General features: G+C 46.6%; 1 protein-coding gene across 1 annotated transcript; it reads right to left on the reverse strand.

Moving 5' to 3' along the window:
- Positions 1-13929: 13929 nt before the first annotated feature.
- Positions 13930-24070, reverse strand: LOC308664677 (uncharacterized protein). Its single transcript, XM_081322117.1, has 4 exons — positions 23586-24070; positions 17021-17128; positions 16237-16363; positions 13930-15927 (listed from the first exon to the last, which is right to left on the reverse strand). Exons 1-4 carry the CDS (start codon positions 23799-23801, stop codon positions 14390-14392), a joined length of 1989 nt encoding a protein of 662 aa, XP_081178243.1. The 5' UTR covers positions 23802-24070; the 3' UTR covers positions 13930-14389.
- Positions 24071-25475: the final 1405 nt, after the last annotated feature.

Raw genomic sequence — 25475 nt, forward strand, 5'->3', positions numbered from 1 at the left:
TCTGGTCAAGCATTACAGGTAGTTTGTAAATAGGAAACAAGAACCTCTTACTTCCAGTCCCAACTCAGCTCTGGCTGTTACAATAGGGTTTGGGTCATAAATTCCTGTGAAGAGGGAAGCCACTTGCAAAATTATGCATTTGTACAGTAGTTTGATTGTTCCTTTCATGAATTTTTATTTTTGTTATTTCAGAGGCATTATAATTTTATTGCTATATATATTTGTATTTTGATGATGATTATTAAGTTGGAAGGGACCTTGGAGGCTATCTAATCCAACCCACTGCTCAGGCAGGAAACCCTATACCAGACATGTCAAACACAAGGCCCGGGGGCCGGATCCGGCCTGCGAAGTGGTTTCATGTGGCCCGCAAAGCCATCCTGGAAACAGTGAGGGAACGGCCCCCACTGCCTTGGCCCTGGCCCAGAGACCCTCCTTCTGCCAGAGACCCTCAGATCTGTCCCAATCCTGCCCAGGCCCCCATAGGCACCCTTGATGCAAATGATGTAGAGCTGGCCATGCCCACCCAGTAGGCCACGCCCACCCTGGCCATACCCACCCGGCCCCCTAAGGGCAACCGCAATGCTGATGCGGCCCTCAATGAAATTGAGTTTGACACCCGTGCCCTATACCATTTCAGACAATTGGCTGTCCAGTCTCTTCCTAAACACTTCCAGTGAGGGAGCATTCACAGCCTCTGGAGGCAGATCGTTCCACCTATTAATTGTTCTGTCAGGAAGTTTTTGTTTAGTTCTATGTTACTTAACTCTTTGGATACTTTCCATCTGTTGCTTCTTGTCCTGCCTTCAGGTGCTTTGGAGAATAGCCTGACTCTCTCTTCTTTGTGGCAACCCCTGAGATATTGGAACACTGCTATCATGTCACCCCTTGCCCTTCTCCTTCTCTTCATTAAACTAGACAAATCCAATTCCAGCAACCATTCCTGATGATTTACCCTTCAGTCCCCTAATCATCTTTGTTACTCTTCTCTGTACTTTTTCTAGAGTCTCAACATCTTTTTTACATCGTGGTGAGCAAAATTGGATGCAGTATTCCAAGTGTGGTCTTACTAAGGCATTGTAAAGTGGTATTAGCACTTCATCTGATCTTGATTCTATCCCTCCGTTAATGCAGCCTAACACTGTGTTGGGTTTTTTGGCAGCTGCAGCGCACTGCTACCTCATATTTAAGTTGATTGTCCACTAGGACTCCGAGATCCCTTTCAGAGTTATTACTATTGACCAAATTAACATCTATACTATAGCTTTGTATTTGCTTTTTCTTGCCTAAATGAAGAACCTTATTTTTTTCACCATTGAATTTCATTTGATTAGATAGCGCCCAATGTTCAAGTCTGTCAAGATCCTTCTGTGTCTTAAGCCTGTCTTCTTGGGTGTTGGCTATTTCTGCCAGCTTGGTATCGTCTGCAAATTTGATGAATTCCCCATCTATCCCCTCATCCAAATCATTGATGAATACGTTGAAGAGCACTGGGCCTAGAACAGAGCCCTGGGGCACCCCACTACACATTCCATCTGTGTAGATGCAGTTCCATTCAGGACCACACGTTGAGTACGGTCCACACACTCTTTGATTGTCTTTACTTTTGTAAGCACCCAGCCCCCTTGTGGCGAGGCAGGCAGCAAATAAATTTAGTAAATAATATTTTGATATGTTTTTCTGCCATTCTTTAAATCAGTGTTCTTGAACCCTTTGTACATGTACCACTGGTGGTACTTCATCAGGTGTCAGGTGGAACACGTATGGTGGGTTGAAAAGCAGTTTGTGTGGAGGGAAGTGTAGCGGGGTATGAGCTGAAGCACTGGCAACCTACACAGGCCTGTGAGTCAGCTGGAGCTATGGTGTTGGCCAGAGCAGTGCTGAGCGCCCAAGATCACCAGGGGGCTCCATCTGATTGGCGGTTCTGGAAGTAGCCTTTGGGAAAGGAGTCAGCTGCAAGTAAACCAAAGAGAAGAGGAGGAGGGGGGAGAGAGGAGGGGAGAGGATATAAAAGGACGTTTTGGAGGAAAAGGGGGGAAAAACACCCAATGGGGAAAGAGAATGGGACACAGAAATTTGTTAAATGAGTTTTGTCACATTTTATGACTTTACTTGCCCCGTTTGTTAGGTGAATCACTGAAATTATTAAATTAGTAAGTTCTTAAGTGAATCTGTTTTCCAATGACAAATCTTTTGAGTTTGATGGTCAGAAGGTTGCAAAAGGGGATCACGTGACCCCCAAACCATTATCAATATGAATCAGTTGCCAATCATCCAAATGTAAATCACATGACCCTAGATTGCTGCAATGGTCATAAGTGTAAAAAGTGGTCAGAAATCACTTTTTTCAGGGCCATTGTGACTTTGAACAGTCACTAAGCGAACTGTTGTAAGTCGAGGGCTACCTGTACTTTATCACTTTTTCTTGGTCACCAAGTTTTTGATACCTTGCTAGGTGACTGGTGGCACTCGAATATTGCCATATCCTAAAAGTGGTACAATCTGTGAAAAGGTTGAAAAGCCCTGCTTTATATATTACATCAGTTGAGAGAATAGGTTTTGTCTGGAACAAAAATAATGTTCAGAATATTGGGGGGGGGGTTCAGTTCTTGCCATTTGACAAACACTCCATGTTCCTTGGTTCCTGGATGTACTAAGTTGTCATACAAAGTTTCTCCCCACCCCGTCTAATATTTTCCTTCAGGATATATTTTGTCAACTTCTGGGTATTGCCCAATTTATTGGCACATTCTGTTTGATATGGATGTTGTCATTTTATTTTACATAAATACCCAGATTGCAGTCATGGTTTTTCTCTTAAAATGTATATAAGCCCTGCTCAGCACTACCAGTACCTTGTTCTCATTCCATGTTTGAATTTCTCTGTGTATTTCTAATGTTAACTGAAGGTAATAAATTCTATTCAAAATATACTATACACTGTAGTCTGCATTCTATGATGTGTTCCTTTCTTGTGATTAAAGGGGCTCTCCTTGGTTTCAGGGTCTCGGGGTTCAGCGCAGGGCGAATGGATCAGGGGCTGAATGTTGGAATTCGCCTGGTAGCCCCTTTTCCCACTGACCCCTTTCCTTGCAAAACGAGAGCTTTGTGAGTGCAGCCGCCTCCGTCAGATGCAGAGACTGACGGGATGGAAATCGGGGAGGGCGACGGGAGGGGAAGGCAGGTTGGATCCCTGGCTGCCAACGAGGGGAAGCCTCGCCCTCTGCCTCACTGTGGAGGTTGGCAGGATGGCTGGAGTAGAGAGCTTCCTTTCCTCTATGCTCCCTCCTGGAGACGAGACTTGCTGTCTAGGCGTAAAGCATTTCTCCCGGTGGTTCGTTTGCCGGGTTGCTAGAGCAGAAGTGAGCCTAGAGGACCGAGGGTTTTGGTTTAATGGAGCTGGAACCAATCCCCTCTTTTTCTATGTCTCTGTTTAAATACTCCTCCTCTGCAAATCGTGAAAGAAGAGATCATCTTGGAGAAAATCGATTACCTATCTGATTAATCAATACTCATTTGATGGCCCGTAATCAATTTATCAAGAATTTGTATAACTAAAGATCAAGAATAAGCTAAACAAAATTCTTAATTTCATATAATATCTAAATAGACTTCTCAGAGTAGCAATTTGCATGTTTTACACAGGAATTATACTTTTCTTCTTTATGTGTTCAATTTATAACATAAAAATATTTATTATTTACCATCCAAAGCTCTTTGAAAATCAGACCGTTGTTTTCAGTTTAGGTCCTCTGTTAAAAGACAAGAAGTGAACTTAGAATAAAGGGTAGCAAAGTTGGTTCTTAAAACACCCCCAGCCCCAAGTTTAAGCATATGTTATAGGAGGCTTTTCCCTTTCTGGACAAGTATTACTGGTAGTTAGTAAATGGGGAACAAGAACCTTGTACTTCCATTCCTAATTCAACTCTGGCGGTTCCAGTGGGCTTTGGCTGAGGAGTGGCTGGGAAGAAGGAAGCCACCTGCTAAATCATGCATTTGTACTTTGATTATTCCTCTGCCATGAATTTTTATTTTTCTTGTTTTAGAGGTATTGTAACTTTGTTGCTATATAGATCTGTATTTTTTACCACTTTTAACTTTGTAAGTCGGCCAGGGTTCCTTTGGTGAGACAGGTGTAAAATAAACCAGGGCTTTTCAACCTTTTCACCCACTATACCACTTTTAGGATAAGGGAATATCCGAGTACCACCAGTCGCCCAGCAAGGTGTCAAAAACATGACCAAAAAAAAGGAAGGAAAAAAAGGAAAAAATGGTAGAGGTAGTCCTTTAGTTACAACAAATCGTTTAGTGACTGAAGTTACAACGGCACTGAAAAAGTGATTATGACCATTTTTCACACGTATGACTGTTGCAGCATCCCCAGGGCTATATGATTTACATTTGGATGCTTGGCAACTGATCATACTTATGATGTTCTGTGTCTCAGGGTCATGTGATCAACTTTTCCAACTTTTTGACAAGCGAAGACAAGGGAGGGAGGCTGTGGCCAGCTCATCACTTAGGTTGCTTGGCAACTGATCATACTTATGACGTTCTGTGTCTCAGGGTCATGTGATCAACTTTTCCAACTTTTTGACAAGCAAAGTCAAGGGAGGGGGGGCGTGGGCAGCTCATCACTTCTGTTGCAGCGTGCATGTGTGTGGGGGGAATTCCATGGGTCTCTGGTGGAGGGGGGTTGGACTGGGGTGGGAATCCTCTCCCCCAAATAAGCAGGGATTTTACTCACTTTTAACGCCGCTGCACTTTGCACAACTCATCTGTTCACGACTGAGGTAAGTCGTGCAAAGTAGAGCAGTGCGAAAAGAATAAAAGCAAAAGTCCCAGGAACTGGCACCCTCCGAGACTGGCCACCCTCCTCCCAGTGGGTGAAGATGGTGAGGGGAGACTGCCTCATCACGCTCCTCCCACCTCGGCAAGGCTCCTTACTTGCTCTCCCACCATGCACACAGACCCGCCGCCTCGGCTTCTTCTGCGGGCACCGATCCCACCCTGTGAAAGGCTCTTCCCAGAAAAATCTCCCCTTGAAACTGAGGAGGGGGACCGCTGCCTCCTTCGAGAATCTGTTCGTGGCTGGAACATGCAGCTGTCCCTGCGGAGCATCCTAGGCGTGGCACAGAAAGGGTTAATGCCCCGTGAAACCTCTCCACACGTTCAAGGCACCCCAGGTGAACACGGAACTCCACTGACAGAAAGGGGGGTGGCCCCCCGATGCTCTCTCCCCCAAGATGAAGGGGAGCGATGGGCCTGTGACGAAGATACTGAAGCCGTGTGGGGGTGGATGGAAGGTTGATGTAAGTAAAAAAATCATCTTCAGGCAGGCAGAGCTGAGACTGGTTTGCGCTGACAGCCGCCACCAGCCTCTCGCCTTCCCGGCTGACCTGCTTTAGCCTTCCTAGAACCCTGGCTGCAGGGACCCGTGTCTCACATCCCTGCTTTCCTGACCGTGGCACACTGGACACGGGCATGCATACAATCCTGGGTGAAGCCCTCTCTCTCTGGGGCCCGCTCGGCTGCCTGGCAGACACACTTCCCACACAACCCTGCCTCCACTCCCTCCGGGAAGATGTGGCAGTCCCAACTCGCCATGGTCTTCAGCCCTGGGAAGTGTCCTCCGAGAGGAAATAAAGTAATGCCCAGCCTTGCTGTGTCAACCCCGTGTGCCCGGGAGCGCATCCGTACAGCCAGCCCCGACCTCTGATGGGCTCCAATCCACAGAGAGCTCTTGGCAGATCAACAGCTTCCCGGTGGCAGCCCCAGTTGATGAGGAGGCTGAGAGGGAGGTGGCAGCCCGGCACTGGGGTCCCCCCCCCCTTTTGTCTGTCAGGCCCAAGCTCCGGCCGCGGAGGGATGCCCAAAGGAGGCAGCGGTGCCCCTCCTCAGTTTCAAGGGGAGATTTTTCTGGGAAGAGACTTTCCTGAGGTGGGATCGGCGCCTGCAGAGGAAGTCGAGGTGGCGGGTCTGCATGCAGGGTGGGAGAGCAAGTGGGGGTCTTGCTGAGGCAGGAGGAGCATGGTGAGGATGTCTCCCCTCGCCACCTTCACCCACTGGGAGGACGGCAGCCAGTCCTGGGAGGCGCCAGTTCCCAGACCTTTTGCTTTTAGTTGCTTTATGCGCCAATGCACTTTGCACAAATCACTCCAGCGAAGAGGTGAGTCGTGCAAAGCGTGCTGGTGCGAAAAGCAAGTAAAAGCCCTTGGGGTAGGATACCCAAGGAACGGCGCCCAAAGTCAGAGCGCAGTTCAATTGAAGCCCATTTTGCAAAGGGGAAAAGCAAGAACTGGAAACCCCCCATGGGCCTCGACAAAACCGTTGCCTTGAGCGGGGGGGGAGGCAGAAGGGAGGAAAGTGACGCCGCGTACCACCAGCCAGGTGCTCCCATACCACCAGTAGTATGCGCACCACCAGTTGAAAAACCCTGAAATAAATAATAATAATTTAATCAGCTGATTGGAGAATGCCTTAGACAGAGTCTTTCTGCATAAATACCCTTGCCACCTAAACCTGTGTTCATGTGTTTCTGCTCCAGTGACCTCCTATGTGCTTAATTTCACGTAATCTTTCATCCACAATAAACAAGCTGTAAAATATAATTTCAAATTTGGTTAACTCAAACTTCCTCTTTCTTTAGCATCTAGTGATAAGTTATATTTATATATTCCAGGTATTTTACCCTAAGGTATAAATTTTGATGTTTTCCTGCCATTCTTTAAATGCTACATGAGTTGTGAGAAAAAGGTTTTGTCTGGAACAAAAATAATATTCAAAGATAAAAGTCATCCTAATCATAGAAATACTGTTCAAATTAAAGCACCATTTCACATGCTAGTAAAGTTATGCTTAAAATCCTACAAGCTAGACTCCAGCAGTATGTGGATCAAGAACTACCAGAAGTACAGGCAGGATATTGGAGAGGCAGAGGAACTAGAGATCAAATTGCCAACATACACTGGATCATGGAGAAAGCTAGGGAGGAATGGGGGCGACCCGACTCGGAAGATCTGGCAGGAGTAAAACAACTTGAACGTCGTCTGCAGCCTGAACCATCATTTGGATCAGGCGGCGGGCGCTTGTGGGTGGGGATGCCTTTGCCCCCCCCCCACGGAATAGCGGCAGTGGCCGGCGGCCTGAAGATCGGTCGTGGCCTGGCCCATTTCCTTGTGCTGGCTGGCCGGTGCCGCTCTTACGGCGTGGGGACCCCCGCTTCTGGGAGCGGCAGTTACGAACTGGTGGCCCGAAGATCGACCACAGCCTGGCCCAGCGCTTTGGATTAGCTGGTGGGCACTTTTGCGGCATAGATGCCCCTTTGAATGGTGGCAATGACCGTTCCATGACGTGGAGGCCCTTTCCCCCGCTTGAAGTGGTAGCAGTGGCCGGTACTACTATGACGGCCCGAAGATCGGCCATGGCTGCGTTTCAATGCCCGGTTGGAGCTAAGATAGTCTGGAATGGACCTGGGACTTGTCCGTGGTGGGAGGGCGATCTTGGATTGGCCATCAACCGCCCCACTGGTGTGGGAGACCAGTTAGGCTTGCCCTGGGATTCCTTACTCTGTCCACCCCAGGCTGGACTCCTCAGCTGTAGTGAGAGGACGGCTAGGATTTCTTTTTCTGATTACCAGCTCAGGTGAGAGCTGAGCTGGATTAGTGGACTGAGGTATATTTACCGTACTCAATATCATTGTCATCTGGATATTATTTTACACCATCGGACTACCCATTGTTAATATTTGCCCTATGTGGACACTTTTATTATCATATGGCTCGCTTGTGTTATTCTGGTGCTGAGTTGTATGCCCTCAGGAGGGTTCCTCCCTCCTGGGTACGACCTGCCGCCTTTTCCTGCATTCCCCTTAATGACGGGTCCAATTGTTGGGACCCCGAGAGGTGGTTGGGCTCAGACAGAGGCCTCTCGTGGAGACGCATTAAGAGGCCCCTGATATATATTTTTAGCCGGTTATTTTAAAGGGTTAGGGAGGGGGAGGAATAGTAGGGTGGAGAGGGAATTATTAACCGGCACTCAGTCTGGGCCTGTTAGGAGTTCCGGCGGGATGGGGTTGGGAGTGGAGGCTGCTGGTTCTGTGTATGCTGGGGTGGGGTTTCAAATCCCCCCGATAGGGAATGGCAGCACGTGGTTGCACGGAGGGCCGCATCAACATCTGGGATCACACCCCCACTGTCTTTGAGCGGTGGCGTGCTCCGACCCTCCGGTTAGCACCCTTTTGCCTGGGGATGAGGGTGATCGGGTCCCTGAGCTTAGGCTGGTCTATCTTAATACCAGATCCGTTGTTAACAAGTCTCCCCTCGTTCATGACTTGATCAAGGAGGAATGTGTGGATCTGGCATGCATCACGGAAACTTGGTTGGGCTCGGAGGGGTTCCTCTGACCAAGTTATGCCCCCCCAGGTTTCCGTGTGCTACACCGGCCATGGGCTCAGGGTAGGGGTGGAGGGGTGGCGGTGGTTATCCGGGAGACTTTATGTCCGCGGGAGACCACCAATGTCTAGATGGGCGGTAGTGAGTCCCTCCTCCTGAGATGTGGCCCCCGGGTTCAGATGGGCTTGTTACTCACATACCTGGTGCCCAGCTGTGTGGCAACAGCCCTGCCCGAGCTGCTCGAAACCCTCTCAGGGTTGGTGGTGGAGTTCCCCAGGCTTATAGTTCTGGGTGACTTCAACCTGCCTTCCCTGGGTCATCTGAGTTAGCTCAGGAGTTCGTGGCTTCCATGACGGTCATGGACCTGACCCAAGTAACTCAGGGGCCGACTCATGTGGGGGGTCACACTCTCGACCTAGTTTTCCTGTCTGGACAGTGGCTGGATGATTTGGGAGGGGGTTCGCCAGCTATTGTTCCCCTGTCATGGTCCGATCATCACCTCCTGCGGCTGGTCTTCCGTTATGCCACCCCCCGCTGCTGGGCTGCGGAACCGACCAGGTGGTTCCACCCCAGGCGCCTAATGGACCCAGAACGGTTCCAGACGGCGCTTGTGTCTATACCTATGGCCCTCACTCTCAGCCCAGTGGATGCCTTGGTGGATGCTTGGGAAAGAGCGGCTGCCGAGGCACTCGACTGTGTTGTACCCTTGTGACCCCTGACCCGGCGCAGATCCCGTTGGGCTCCATGGTTCTCTGTGGAGCTCCGGGAGATGAAGTGTCGGAGACGGGGTCTAGAGAGCGGTTGGAGGTCCAGCCGTTCCGATTGCAGTTAAGAATCTTTGTAAGGTCTTATCTTGCAGCAATGAGGACAGCGAGGGCTAACTACTTCGCTGCCCTCATCGCGTCTGCAGATAATCGCCCGGCCGCCCTGTTTAGGGTGACTCGCTCCCTTCTTAATCAGGAGGTGAGAGGAGCCCTTGCAGGGTCGGGCCGAGGAGTTTAGTCATCATCTGACGGGCAAAATCGCTCAGATCCGGGCTGTTTTGGACTCTGACTGGGCAGTCTGATGTGGAGGAATCGGACAGTCTTGAGCATGTTATCTGGACTGAGTTTGATCCTGTTTCCCCTGATGGTGTGGACAGGATTATGGGGAGGCTGAGCTCCACCACCTGTTTATTGGACCCGTGTCCCTCCTGGCTGATTTATGCAGCTCGGGAGGAGACACGAAGCTGGTTCCAGGCAGTAATATCTGCCTCTTTGAGTGAGGGTGTCTTCCCGCCGCTTTGAAGGAGGCGGTGGTGAGGCCCCTTCTCAAGAAGCCTGCCCTGGACCTAGCGATTTTAAATAATTATCATCCAGTCTCCAACCTTTGCTTTTTGGCGAAGGTTGTTGAGAGTGTGGTGGCGCCTCAGCTTTCTCTGTTCCTGGAGGAAACTGATTACCTTGACCCGTACCAATCAGGCTTCAGGCCTGGGTACAGCACGGAGACGGCATTGGTTGCACTGGTGAATGATCTCTGGCGGGCTCAGGACAGGGGTTGTTCCTCTGTCCTAGTCCTATTAGATCTCTCAGCGGCTTTTGATACCATCGACCATGGTATCCTACTGCGGCGTCTCAGGGGCCGCTCGCAGTTGGTGTTGACGGGAGGGCAGAGATCCACCCCGAGGCCTCTCGTTTGTGGAGTTCCTCAGGGGTCGGTTCTCTCTCCCCTCCTGTTCAACATCTATATGAAGCCGCTGGGCGAGATCATTCGTGGTTTCGGGGTGGGGTATCATCAGTATGCTGATGATACCCAACTTTTTTTCTCCACCCCGAACTAACCCAGCGATGCCCTCGCCGTGATGTCCCGTTGCCTGGAGGCAGTCCGGGTCTGGATGGGGAGAAACAGGCTTTGACATAATCCTGCCAAGACTGAGTGGCTGTGGGTACCGGCATCTCGGGTTAACCAGTCCATTCCACCTTTAATGATGGGGAGTGAGGTGTTACCCTCCGTAGATAGGACTCGCAACTTGGGTGTCCTCCTGGATTCGCAGCTCAGTTTTGAAGATCATATAGGAGCCGTGACCAGGGGGGCCTTTGCCCAGGTTCGCCTGGTGCGCCAGTTGCGGCCCTATCTGGACCAAGATGTCCTACGCACAGTCACTCATGCGCTCGTGATCTCCCAGTTGGACTACTGCAACGCTCTCTACATGGGGCTGCCCTTGAAAACCACTCGGAGGCTTTAGCTTGTGCAGAATGCAGCCACGCGAGTTGTGATGGGGGTTTCCTGATACTCCCATGTAACACCTCTGCTCCGCGAGCTGCATTGGCTTCCGGTTGCCCTCCGGGTGGGGACGATGACCTATAAAGCCCTAAATGGCTTGGGTCCGGGATATCTGAGGGAACACCTGCTGCCGGCATCAAGTTCCCTTTGTCCTGTGCGCTCCCACAGGGCCTTTTCAGGGTGCCGCTGGCAAAAGATTGCCAGCGGGTATCACCCAGGGGGAGGGCCTTCTCTGTGGGTGCACCTGCCCTTTGGAACCAGCTGCCCATAGAGCTCAGGGCTGCCCCTGACCTTCATTCATTCTGCCGGGACCAGAAGACCTGGCTCTTTGAGCTTTACGGCCAGGATTGAGAATTTTAATTTTAATTTTAATTTTATTGGGTTTTAATTGGAGTTTAATAGGGGTTTTATACTTTATTCAAGGACTAAATTTAATTATTTTAATTGTTCTTAACTTTTGTAATTTGTAATGCTATTTTAAATACCTTGTGAACCACCCTGAGTCCTACAGGAGAAGGGCGGTATATAAGTCCAATAAACATAAACAAACAGTTCCAGAAAAAACATCTTCTATTCACTGACTATGCTAAAGCATTTGATTGTGTGGATCAAAACAAAGGATGGCAAGTTCTTAAGAGATGGGCGTAGCAGACCATCTTATTTGTCTCTTGAGAAAACTATATGCCAGTCAAGAAGCAACTGTGAGAACTGGACACGGAACCACTGATTAGTTCAAATTTGGGAAAGGAGTCCGGCAAGGCTATATACTGTCGCCCTGCTTATTTAACTTATATGCAGAGCCCATCATGACAAAGGCAGGGCTAGATGAATCAAAAGTTGGAATTAAGATTGCCAAGAGAAATATCAACAACCTAAGATATGCAGATGATACCACTGTAATGGCAGAAAGTGAAGAGGAACTAAAGAACCTCTTGTTGCAAGTGAAGGAGAGTGCAAAAGTTGGCTTCACAGTTAACATTAAGAAGACCAAGGTCATGGCATCGGGCCCTCTCAATTCCTGGAAAATGCATGGGGAAGAAATGGAGGTAGTGACAGATTTTATTTTCCTGGGCTCCAAGATCACCGCAGATGGGGACTGCAGCCAAGAAATTAAGAAGCTTGCTCCTGGGGAGGAAAGGCGTGGCAAATCTAGACAGCACTCTAAAAAGCAGACATCACCCTGCCAACAAAAGTGTGTATAGTCAAGGCTATGGTCTTCCCAGTTGCAATATATGGCTGTGAAAGTTGGACCATAAAAAAGGCTGAGCGCCAAAGAATTGAGGCCTTTGAATTCTGGTGCTGGAGAAGACTCCTACAAGTCCCTTGGACTGCAAGGAGATCAAACCGGTCAGTCCTAGATGAGATCAACCCTGACTACTCTTTAGAAGGCCAGATCCTGAAGCTAAAACTCAAATAGTTTGGCCACCTAATAAGAAGGAAGGACTCACTGGAGAAGAGCCTAATGCTGGGAAAGATTGAGGGCGACAGAAGGGGACAGAGAATGAGGTGGCTGGATGGAGTCACTGAAGCAGCAGGCGTGAGCTTAAATGGACTCCAGAAGATGGTAGAAGACAGAAAGGCCTGGAGGAACGTTGTCCATGGGGTTGCGATGGGTCGGAGACGACTTTGCAACTTACAACTACAGTCCAGGAGTTGCGCCTAGAACACCTTTTCATGGGGGACATCAAGAGAACAGGGGACGACAGAGAATGAGGTACCTCTGTCTCTCTCTTCCTATCTTTGGGAAGGGCTATTGTTGGATACATAAATCATCTTGGATACAGGATTAGGGTCTGCATTCTTGGTCTGGGAATCCTGACTGGAAGGACATTTTGTCAGTCCTTCAAGGCAGTCAAGAGGCACGAGAATGAATACTAGTGCTATATCTGCTGCAAGGGCACAATACAAAATTCTGAAAGTCTGAAAGTATTTTTTCCATCCTCTCCTTTTACTCTTTGAAAATTTATGGAGTTTTGTTTGCAATTCTTCCAATGCCCCGTCATTCTCACAATATCCTTGTAAGGACTAGATTATTGTTTACATAATAGTTGTCCAGCCGAAGGCTTTCCCCACATCTCCCAAAGGTTCTGATTATCCCATTACTCCATCCCTACCATGTTCCCCAGAAGTCATTTTCATTCTTTGTTTGTAAAGAAGAGAAACAAGGGCGTGTAAGACTTTCTAATGTTTCCTACATTTTCAATGAGAATGAATGGTTAGAATATGAGCTGGAAGGAATCAGTTAATTCCTGCATTAGAGGAAAGAAAGGGAGAAGAATGAATGAATTCTGGCCACTCCCTCAAAATCTGCACCTTCTTATATCCCTGATGATCCTGGGAGGTTGAAATAGGCTTGAATTTCTTTTTCGTCCTATGAATTATTTCTGAGTGGAAACAAACATTTGCCTAAAGAAGAAATAAATCATCCTATGACTAAGGTCACTGATCTTCTCAGCAATTTTGATATTCAATGCTTATAGCATTTTTCCTGTCTGACCCCTTGGATGGTAGATAATATTCCAGTTCAAACCAGATATTTTTTTCACTTTCCATGCTTTAATAAACTTCCTGCATTATCTAGATCCTTGGATAAATAATAAGTTGACTGTTGCAAATAAAGCTCAATGCATGGATTCATTTGTTTTATCCTGTAGATCAGGGGTGTCAAACTCAATTTCACTGAGGGCCGCATCAGCATTGCGGTTGCCCTCAGGGGGCCGGGTGGGTATGGCCAGGGTGGGCGTGGCCTACTGGGTGGGCGGGGCTAGGGTACGTATGGCCTACTGGGTGGGCGTGGCCAGCTCTACATCATTCGCATCAAGGGTGCCTATGGGGGCCTGGGCAGGAGTGGGACAGATCTGAGGGTCTCTGGCAGGAGGAGGGTCTCTGGGCCAGGGCCAAGGCAGTGGGGGCCGTTCCCTCACTGTTTCCAGGATGGCTTCACGGGCCGCATGAAACCACTTTGCGGGCCGAATGCGGCCCCCGGGCCTTGTGTTTGACATGTCTGCTGTAGATCAGCGCCCGATCACCCTGGGCCAGGCCAAGGCACTGTGGCCTGGTCCTTCACCATTTCCAGGGCAGCTGCGGGCCAGATTTTGCCCACAGGCCTTGTGTTTGACATGTCTGCTGAACAGTGTCCTTGACTTATAAATTTGTTTAGTGACCTTTCAAAGTTACAATGGGACTAAAAAAAGTCACTTATGACAATTTTCACACTTAAGAATGATTTCAACATCCTGATGATCATGTGACCAAAATCCAGATGCTTGGTAACTGGAAAAAGCAAAGTCAATGAGGAAGCCAGATTCACTTAACAACCAGATTACTAATTTATCAATTGCAGTTATTCACTTAACAACATAGACAAGAAATAAGGTAAAATGGGGCAAAATTCACTTAACAAATGTTTCACTTAACAAGAAAAATTTTCAGCTCACTTATAGTTCTAAATTGAGGACTACCGGTAGTCATTAAAGGTGTCCCCCTCCCAAACTCAATACATTCATGGGCTGCTTCCCCTGTGGATACTTTGGTGGCCAGTATTGCCTCTCTCCGCAGCAATGCTCTTTCTACCCTCTATGGATTTATATACTCTTTATGAGAATTGTGTTTTCTAAGTAAAGCTATTTTCAAACTCTGTACATTAATGCCGTCTATCCCCAGTTTGTATCCTTTCATGACATTTAAGATGGGCTTTCCCAGTATAGATTTTTTCAGGCTATGCACTTATATGGTCACTTCCCACTGTGAGTCCTTTGGTGGCAATTAAGATGACTTTTGGTAATGAAGCTCTTTCCACATTCCATGCATTTATATGGTCTGTCCCCAGTGTGGATCCTCTCATGAAGTTTAAGAGTTCTTTTCCAGACAAAGCTCTTTCCACATTCCATGCATTTATACGGTCTGTCCCCAGTATGGATCATTTCGTGATAATTAAGACCTTCTTTCCGGGTAAAGCTCTTTCCACATCGCATGCATTTATATGGTCTCTCCCCTGTGTGGATCCTTTCGTGACGATTAAGTTCTCTTTTCTGGGTAAAAGTCTTTCCACATTGCATGCATTTATATGGTCTGTCCCCAGTATGGATCCTTTTGTGACAATTAAGTTCTCCTTTCCGGGTAAAGCTCTTTCCACATTGCATGCATTTATATGGTCTCTCCCCTGTGTGGATCCTTTTGTGACGATTAAGTTCTCCTTTCCGGATAAAGCTCTTTCCACATTCCATGCATTTATACGGTCTGTCCCCAGTATGAATGCTTTCGTGATGATCAACTTCTCCTTTCTGAGTAAAGCTCTTTCCACATTGCATGTATTTATACAGTCTCTCCCCTGTGTGGATCCTTTCATGACGATTAAGTTCTCCTTTATGGGTAAAAATCTTTCCACATAGCATGCATTTATATGGTCTGTCCCCAGTATGGATCCTTTCGTGACGATTAAGTTCTCCTTTCCGGGTAAAGCTCTTTTCACATTGCATGCATTTATACGGTCTCTCCCCTTTGTGGAGCCTTTCACGACAATTAAGTTCTCCTTTCTGGGTAAAGCTCTTTCCAAATTCCAGGCATTTATTCTGTCTGTCCCCAGTATGGATTCTTTGGTGGCAATTAAGACGACTGTTTCTAATGAAACACTTTCCACATTCCATGCATTTATATGGTTTCTCCCCATCGTGGATCCTCTCATGAAGATTAAGATTTCCCTTCTGGGTAAAGGTCTTTCCACATTCCAGGCATTTATATGGTCTGTCCCCAGCGTGGATCCTCTCATGAACATTAAGATTTCCTTTCTGGATAAAGGTCTTTCCACATTCCAGGCATTTATATGGTCGTTCCCCAGTGTGGATCCTTTGGTGGTAAATAAGATGACTTTTGTTATTGAAACTCTTTCCACATTGCATGCAAAGTTTCCTCTTTCTGCTCAGACTGGAATCCCACCCAGTTTTTACAGAGGTATTTGGTGTCTTTGGTGAAGTAGAAGTGAAGGAGTCATTCTCCATTGTTTTTTTTTGTCTGGTTTCTGCCACAGTTATGTAATTCAAATTCATGTTTTCTTTTTTTCTATATTTTTCTATTCTCATTTCTTTCTCATCTTGCTTGGATAGGAAGTCACAAATACCAAGAGAAGTGGATGGCTTCTCCCTTCCATTTTGTGGCTGTTTTCTCCGTAACATTTTGGAGTTCCTCTGATGGCCAAGGATCACTTTTATTTTATTCTTCTCTACTTCGAGTAGATTTAACCTTGCCTCCTTGTCGTTCTCATTCACAGACACATCTGTATTGGGAAAAAAATGAAAATTAATATTCTGATTAGAATTTAGAAGGATCCCCCTCAAAAACATGCCAATCTGTGTTCCATGTTTACTACAATCCATTTGGCTAGCCAGGATGTGATATCTACAAATTGTTATATAGGAAGCTCTTGATCACATAGAAATAATGTTTTCATCTACAGAGATTAAAGCTTTGGTGCTGAATCAGTGAATCTGTTCAGTGACTTCCATGGAGTATCTAGGATCTTTCTTAATTCTATGGTGAATGTTTCTGCCACAACCTTATAACGAATTGAACAGCCTGGCCTTACCCAGAGGAGCCATAGTGATGGAAACCTCCTGCATGACTTCTATGCACAAGGCCTTCTGGCCAGAATCTAGCAGTCTCCACTCCTCCTCTGTGAAGTCCACAGTCACCTCCTCAAAGGGATCAGCGCTCTAGAAAGAGAAAAAAGCAGACAATCCCAGGAAACAGTTGTAAGTTCTCTTCCTTATTGCACACAACAGAAAACACACAGTTGCAAGAGCCAAATGAACATTCAGGACGGATTCATGTCATCTTGTCCACATAGTCCATGGGGCTGAGAAGTTGCACCTTAACAAATCACAGCTTAGCTGCTTCCAGATTGCAGAATTGAACACAGCCAACGTTGAACAACAGTTTTATTGTTACAGCCACTTAGTGTTGACTTAATGGCTTATCCTTCATGTGCTATATTTTTCTTGGTATACTTACAGTTACCTTACAAGGGAGACAGGTGGCACAAATATTTAATAAAATAAACAAACACTTCTCAGGTACGTTTAATCCCATTGTTATAGTTTCAATTCATGGGCTTCATTTCTAACTATGTTCGGCACTCTACTTAATAGCATTAAGAAATATTAAACTCTTTCTACAATTTCTAAATTTCATTTCTAACAAAATGTTCCTGCCTATGAATTGTCGCATTTGCATTTCCAGCACAATCTTGAAAGCCAAATGTATGTGGACACTATGTTCAAGTCCACATACACTCAGCTTTTGGTATCAAACACAGCTCCTGAATGGATGGAGCTGGAACGCTACTGTTCTCAGAAGAAACCTGAACCTACCTGGCAACGTGACCAGAATTGGGTCCTCCTGTAAATCACCTCTTGAATAGAGCTGGATTGATCTCCTCTGCCCCAGAGCTCTGTTGAAATCTCCTCTGTGAACAGCTCCTGCATTTGAAGAACAGCCTGATTCATAATCCATTTTCTGTCACTGCACATTTTTTTATGTTCGTCAGAAAAGTTCATTTCTAACTGTACATTTTCCCCTGCTCTCTGCACCTGTTGTGATAACTTATCTGGTAACCATAGTGAATCCCATATGACCAGTTATGTTATGGTTTCAGTCTGTTTAGTGCGCATGTCTAGAAAAAGTTCACAGTGTTTATCTCTATTCTTTTCTTCACTTTGCTGTTACTGACTGTTACGTTTAGGATGTAGTGAGCTAGCTCTGTATAATATATATTTAGTTTTTATATTTTTGTAAGTAAAAGGTATTTAGTAAGATTATGCGTCGTGTTTTTATTGCCTTCCTGCACGCACATCATGCATTCTCTGAGGCACGGTCCGTCGCCCTCTACAAAGGAGATTTTTACCTTGACATTTTGGTATCGAGGATGGTTTGATTTATGTTTTTGGAGATGCATGTTTCTGCGGCTGTTATCAGTTAGTTAGTGCTAGTGAGGCAGCGGTGATTAACTGCTGAAACATGTCAGGAAGGAAGCCACGGCTGAAAAGGAGTCTTTCTGTGGGGCATCTCCCTTCGACCTTAAAAACTCCGATAGCTTCGGCCACACGCCTTGGAGAAGACGCACCTGCTCCTGTCGACGATGCAAGGTCAGTCACTCCTTTTTCTACTTTTCCAAGCTCCCTGGCAGCTGCTCTTGGAAATGTTCACACTCCAGGGGCTCAAGATGAATTTCAAAGGCTTGGAGCGAAACCTAAAGTTCAGCCGAAGAAAATTCCTTCTGCTCCTTCAAGCCCCAAGCAAACTATGCGAGATAGGGCTATGCAAGGCTACTGTGAACAAATTGGGGTTTTTGAAAGGCATTTGCAGCAGGCAAAGGAATATGTGTCAATGGTTCAGCAATATGAGAGGAATTATGAGCATGAACCGGCCATATTGCCACACCCACAAGGAGAAGCCATATTGCCTCCTTCTTCCCCAAAGCCAAGGTCACGCCCATCATTAAGTGTCATGCAAGACGAATGGGAACCGGAGGCTCCTATGTCACATGATTATGGGCTGTCCCAAATGACATACAGAGCCACAGTGATGCCTGAAGCAAATGTTATAGCACCATCTACTGGTGAAGCTGCATTAAGACATGAATTGGAGCTCTCACTCTCGCAATTGTCTATGGAGGAGTCTTTGCTCAGAGATACAAGATTTCTGCCGTTATCTGAGGCTCCAGCCCCTGATGGTGCTAGGATTCCTGTTACTGTTGCTTCTCCTGTTAATATTGCTTCTATGCAAGCCCCTCTACCTGGCAGAACACAGCCATATTTAACCCACATGCAATTGCCACCGGGTTCTTATATGCGAAGGCCTGTGTCATCTGCAGGTTATGCTAATGCACCAGCCCCAGCGCCAGCGCCTCCTGCTGGCCAGGGTGGAATAGCAGCTCAAAGACAGTCACAGCCAGCACCAAGACTACCGGCAGCTTCAATGCAACTGCCGCATGTCCAGGCACAGGCACAGACGCCACTGGTGCCCCCTGCAGGTTATGGTCGGATTGCACAACCTGCACAGCCAGTACCTCAATTGTATATTCCTCATCAAACACCTTCCATTGTACCACTGGCTGGTGACTCAAAATTAAAGAAGTCAGGACAGAATTACAGGGCATGGGTCAGTGAGGTTGGACTTTTGTTACGCAGAGAAGGTACTCACATGATGGTGTTTAATCCTCCTGCCCAGCCATGGACTCCTGACATATGGGACTTGGATAATAGAGCATGCACAACATTATTGATGTCAATGGACATTGAATTGCAGCTCACGTTTTCACAAGATGCAACTGCCCAACAAATTTGGATTCAGTTAGAGGCATGTTATCGGCCTACATCAATTGAGTCTACATGTTTGCTTTTGTCTGAGTTCCATGGTTCCAGATTAAAACCTGGTGAACATATTGGAGCACTTTTGACTAAAATGAAAGGTATTAGAAAAGAACTGGGTGAAAAAGGCTATCCTATTGATGATTTTCAAATGATCAGCATTATCATCAATTCTTTGAATCATGAGTGGAAAGATGCTATTTCCAAGATCAATCAAGTGCCTATTGCTCAACGCACAGTGGATCATGTATGCAGAATTTTAGCTGAAGAAGAGGCACTTATGCAAGCTGCGCCACATTTAAGGGAACCACCTGCATCAAGAGCTTCAGCGAGGCGTGCCTTCCGTGGAAGGACCTACGTTCCAAGGATGCCAAGATGCTACATCTGCAATCGTGTGGGACATGCCACCCGGGATTGTCCCCAACGAGTTCCAGCGCCCGTCACATACCAGCCCAGAGGAACAGATTCCAGAGGAGGCAGAGGTAGAGGCGGACGACAAAGTCGTGGTCGTGGTTCCAGGCGTGATCCACAAGCTCCACTTGTCACATTAGTTGTGACCAACGATCCACAGCCTCAACCAGAGTACGACAGACGACTTCTTTGGACTTTGGACAGTGGAGCAGCATTACATGTTACCTACAGAAAAGAGCTTTACACAGAGATGCACGAGCCTGAACCTGAACTTCGTGAACTTTACTCTTTTTCCAATCATCCTGTTCAGGTCATGGGAAAAGGAACTGTTTATATTGAAGAGCTCGGTGCTCTCATTCCAAATGTTTACTATGTTCCGTCTGCCAGTAGTAATCTGCTTAGTCAGAGTCATTTGTCTAGGTTTTCTCATTTTCAGGTCCACCATCTTGAAAAAGCAAGTTATATAGTCAAAGACGGAGATATTGTTGCTGAAACCATGTTGATTGGTGGTGTTTATTACTTAAAACCAAAGTCTAAGCAGCAAGAGCAGGCAAGTATACACGTTCCAAAAAGCACAGGCCCAGAGAGAGACGTCCCAGAGAGAGATCCTGTTGCTACTCCAAAGGTTCCTAATAATGATAAAAAGACAAAAAAGACACAGGTTGCTCACAGCAAGCCTGGGGTTCCTAACAAAAATGCTAATGTTGAGAATTCACTAACAGGTAAACCTTTGCATTCCAGGTGTATCCATAAGTGGCACAGAAGATTGGGTCATGCCAGTTTCCGTGTTCTGAAGAAGATACCAGAGTTCGCAAGAGGTTTGGATCTAAAGGGGTGTAAGGTGTTTTTGGACTGTGCTGTCTGCAAGAAAGCCAAATCCAAAGCAGCAGCAATTCCAAAACGCGCTACACGCCTGTCAACGCGCATTTTTGATTTGGTACACACTGACATAGTTGGTCCTTTTGCACCAACACTTGGTGGTAAAAGATATTTCTTGACAATCGTTGATAATTATTCTAGATATGGATATGTATATCCTATGAAAGAAAACTCTGAGACCTTTCAGATCTTTAAAGACTTTGCTAGTCTTGTCTATACCCAATTCGAGGTCAACATTGCCAGAATCCAGAGTGATCGCGGTGCTGAATTCATGTCTCAGCGTTTCCAGGACTGGATGCGTGAGAATGGGATAGTACATCAGACATCCGCTCCTTATACTCCAGCTGAAAATGGGGTGGCAGAACACAGAAATGGAGTTCTGCAAACCATGATGCGTTGCCTCCTTGAAGATGCTAACCTTGGTCTTCCATACTGGGGTGAAGCTATCAAATATGCTAACCATATCATCAACCGCACTTGGAGTAGTGTGATAAATCAGACCCCTTATTTCATGTTGTATGGACACAAGCCTGATCTCTCACATCTCCATATTTTTGGTTCCTATGCTATGGTGAATATTCCTTTAGCCCAAAGAAAGAAAGGGGGTCCTGCAGCAAAAAGGATGAGATTTATGGGCATTGATGATAATTCAAAATGGAGCAAGTACATTGACTCTCATCATGTTATTGTGGTTTCACAATCTGCTACTTTTGAGGAAGATGCTGACTGGTCCAGGATTCATTCTAACGATCCTGGAGTTTATTTTCCTAGAGATGATGTTGCTGATGCCACGCAACCTGATCAAGAATCACAGGAGAATGTTCCTTCCACGAGTTCTTCTCAACCTACTGTTCCGTCTTCGCAAGCCGCTGATGTTGCTGCTGGCGACAACGATGAAGACGAGGACGACACAGAAGAAGAATGGACGGTTGGCCCGAGACGTTCCAAGAGGACCACAAAGGGAATCCCTCCAAAACGGTATTCGTGGCAAGTAACAAAAACACCTGTACCTTTGATTTGTAATGTTACACTTCCACCTGAGAAGTTCACACAGATCAAACATCTTCCTGAATCAGAACAAGATAAATGGTTTGAGGCAATGCAGGCTGAAATGGACAGTCTAAAGAAGCTCCAAGTGTTTACGCCTGCAAGCCCTCCAGCAAACAAGAAAGTTATTGGTACTCGATGGGTCTACAGGATCAAAAAGAAGCCGAATGGTGAGTCGTTGTACAAGGCCAGACTCGTAGCCCAGGGTTTCGCTCAACGTTATCCTGAGGACTATACAAATACATACTCACCCACGGTGCGAACTGAAAGTGTGAAAATTGCTTTAGCCACTGCAACTATCCTTGGCCTGGAAGTTTTCCAGTTCGACGTTGAAACGGCTTATCTACACGCTGATCTTGATGAAGAAATCTACGTCAAAGGTCCTCCAGGTTTCAGACAGCAAGAAGGGGATACCTGGTTTCTACACAAAAGTCTTTATGGTCTGAAACAGTCTGATTTAATGTGGTACTTATGTCTTTCTGACAAACTAAATTCAATGGGCTTTATTAAGTCCGAAACAGATGAATGCGTGTTTACTAAAAGATCCGGTAATAGGTATGAGATAATTCTTGTTTATGTCGATGATATTGTTTATATTGGTCCAAATAAGCAGATGAGTGAGGTTTTTGCTAAAGCTTTACAAAAGTTTTTCACGTTGAAGTCTTTAGGGTGTATTAACACTTATTTAGGTGTTCAAATTGCCAAAACTCAGAAGGGGTTTAGTCTCACACAAGAAGAGAAGATTGAACAACTGTTACATCACTGTAACATGGAGGACGCTAAGCCTGTGAGTATACCCATGCAAACTGATTTTCACATTTTGGCACATGAACCAAGTCCTGAGTTCGAAGATCAAACACTATATCGCTCAGTCATTGGGTCGTTGCTGTATATTAGTAGTTGGACTAGACCCGACATTGCACTTAGTGTTAATCTTTTATCACGACACGTAGGCAAGGCAAAACAGTTTCATTGGACATGTGTTAAAAAGTTATTGAGGTATCTAAAACACACCAAAGACATGAAGTTGTTGTTGGAACCCACACATACTGACTATGCAGAGTTATGTTGTTTTGCAGATTCAGATTGGGCGAGTGATAAGAAGTCACGGAAAAGTACATCAGGTTATATGATGTTCTTAAATGGATGTCCTGTTTACTGGCATGTGCGTAAACAGAATTTTGTTTCTTGTTCCTCTACAGAAGCTGAGTATGCTTGTGTGTCTGATGCATGCAATTCTTTAACCTGGTTTGATGCTTTAGTCACAGATATCTGGACACATCCGATTCGACCGATCACAGTGATGGAAGATAATGAATCTGTGGTTTATATTTCCGAAACACGTTTTACAGGTTCAAGGTCCAGACACATTGACATCCGATATCAAAACATAAGGCAACTGGTGAAACAAGGTTTTGTGACATTACAGTATGTACCTACACGTGATCAAATCGCTGACATGCTGAACAAACCACTTCCTACAGCCCAGCATGAGTATCTGCGTGAGAAGATGTGCCTTACTTGAGTCTTCACTTTGCTGTTACTGACTGTTACGTTTAGGATGTAGTGAGCTAGCTCTGTATAATATATATTTAGTTTTTATATTTTTGTAAGTAAAAGGTATTTAGTAAGATTATGCGTCGTGTTTTTATTGCCTTCCTGCACGCACATCATGCATTCTCTGAGGCACGGTCCGTCGCCCTCTACAAAGGTGATTTTTACCTTGACATTTTCAAAGGGCAATATCAGGGACTCTGCATGTGACTTACATTTCTGAATAAATTTCTGAGTTAAAACAGCAGGCTGTGTTTTTAAGTATGTAAGTGTAAGGGTGTGTTACAGTTTGTTTCTCTTACTATTGTGGTATTCTAGGGGTATCAGAGGCCATTCACATAATCCAGCTCCTTCCCCTTATCTAAATTCAGATGGCACAGATCAGAAAGGAAACACTGATTATTATGAAATGTATGGATAACATAACAAAGTATATAGAGTTGTAAAGGGATAAATTAGTTTAGGAAACAAAAAGAAATTAGATCTCAAAATATGACTAGTTTCAGTAAAGGCTGCAGTCATATTTTTAATCGTTTGTTTTCTTGCAGATGAAGCCCCCCCCCCCCCGCCTCCTCACCTGCCCCTTTCCCGGCTCTTCCCGCTGGGCTTGGCTGAGGAGGAAGCCTTCGGCCAGGGCCACCGCCTGCGAACAGCTCTCGGCTCCGCACTCCCTCACCCAGCTCGCCATCTCCGCGGGCAGCAGGGCCAGCAGCTGCTCCAGCACCACCAGGTCCAGCATCTCCCCTTTGCTGCTCCTCTCCGGCCGCAGCCACTGGCGGCACAGGCGGTGAAGGCGGCTGCAAAGCTCCCGGGGCGTCTCGGCCTCCTGGCGGCAGCCGTCGAGACCGCGGAAGCGCCGGCGGTGGATCTCTGGGTTGAGGGCGTCCTCCATCCGTGGGGATCCCTTCAGGTCTCCTGCTCGAGGGCAGCGAAAAGAAGCCTGACGAAGTCCCAAATGTCCCCCAGCCCCTCCGCAGCCCCTTCTCCGGTTTGCAGGAGGGAAGAAATGGCTCTCCGTTCGCTCAGCCTTTACCCGCCTGACGAGAACAACGGCAAATCATTCCCGCCAATTTCCTGAGGACTCCTAGCTCACGTGCCTCAACAACAGACACGCTGGCTGAGGATTTCTGGGAGTTGAAGTCCGGAAATTGAAGGTTTAGGTTTGAAGATCTCTGCTCAACAAGGAGCCAGAACGAGAGATATACGCTTCCTAGAGAGGGTCACGTAAAATGAGAGTGAATTTCCGGTATCATGGAATGTCTACGCCGGTGCTCTTTTTCCGAGGGGGGCGGGGTTCGCTGAAAGGTGGGGCTCTGCTTCGCCTCTGGATCCAGCGCAGGACGGACGGATCCGGGGTTGAACGTCGGAAGGCGCCTGTTAGCCCCTTTTCCCACTGACCCCTTTCCTTGTAAAACGAGAGCTTCCTGAGTGTAGACGCCTCCGTCAGAGGCAGAGACTGAGGCAGGATGGAAATCCGGGAGGGCGACGGGAGAGGAAGGCAGGTTGGATCCGGGGCTGGGAACGAGGGGAAGCCTCGCCCTCTGCCTCGCCCTGGAGGTCGTCAGGATGGCTGGAGCAGAGAGCTTCCTCTCCTCTGTGCTCCCTTCCTTTACACTCTCTAGGCGTAAAGCGTTTCTCCCGCTGGATCGTTTGTCGGGTTCCTAGAGCAGAAGTGAGCCTAGAGGACCGAGGGTTTCGGTTTAACAGAGCTGGCACCAATCCCCTCTTTTTTCATGTCTTTGTTTAAATACTCTGGAAATCGTGAAAGTTCATCTTGGAGAAAATCTTACCTATCTGATTAATCAATACTCATTTGATGGCCCGTAATCAATTTATCAAGAATTTGTATAACTAAAGATCAAGAATAAGCTAAACAAAATTCTTAATTTCATATGATAACTAAACAGATTTCTCATAGTAGCAATTTGCATATATTTTATACAGGAATTATACTTTTCTCCTTGTTGAATTTATAATATGAAAGTATTATTTACCATCCAAAGTTCTTTGAATACCGGACTGTTGTTTTCAGTTTATGTCCTTTGCTGAAACAGGGCTTTTCAACCTTTCCGCTCACTGTACCACTTCTAGGATATGGCAACATTCGAGTACAACCAGTCGCCTAGCAAGGTGTCAAAAACTTAATGACCCCCCAAAAAAGGGAAAAAGTGATGAAGGACAAGTAGTCCTTGACTTACAACAGTTTGCTTAGTGACTGTTCAAAGTTACAATGGCACTGAAAAAAGTGCCCTCCACGCCACAGCCGAGCAAGACACCAGCCTGCCCGCCCAGCAGCGCTCTTCCTCCTGTCCGAGGTTTTCATTGTTGTGAGCATTTCTGTTGAGGATTGGCAGCGGGGGTGGGGCGGGGGGGGGGTGTTTGGTTTTTATTCCCCTCCCCCTCTGCTGGGTGGTTGCAGCAGGTTTTGGTCACTTCACATGACCCTGGGACACTGTGACCGTAATAAATATCAATCAGTTGCCAAGCATCTGAATGTAAATCACACGACCCTGGAGATGCTGCAACATTCCAGCTGATCGGCGCTTCTTCTGGACTCAGCAGAAGC

The sequence above is a fragment of the Vipera berus genome, assembly GCF_964194415.1.
Source record: "Vipera berus genome assembly, chromosome: 2".
Lineage (NCBI taxonomy): Eukaryota > Metazoa > Chordata > Lepidosauria > Squamata > Viperidae > Vipera > Vipera berus.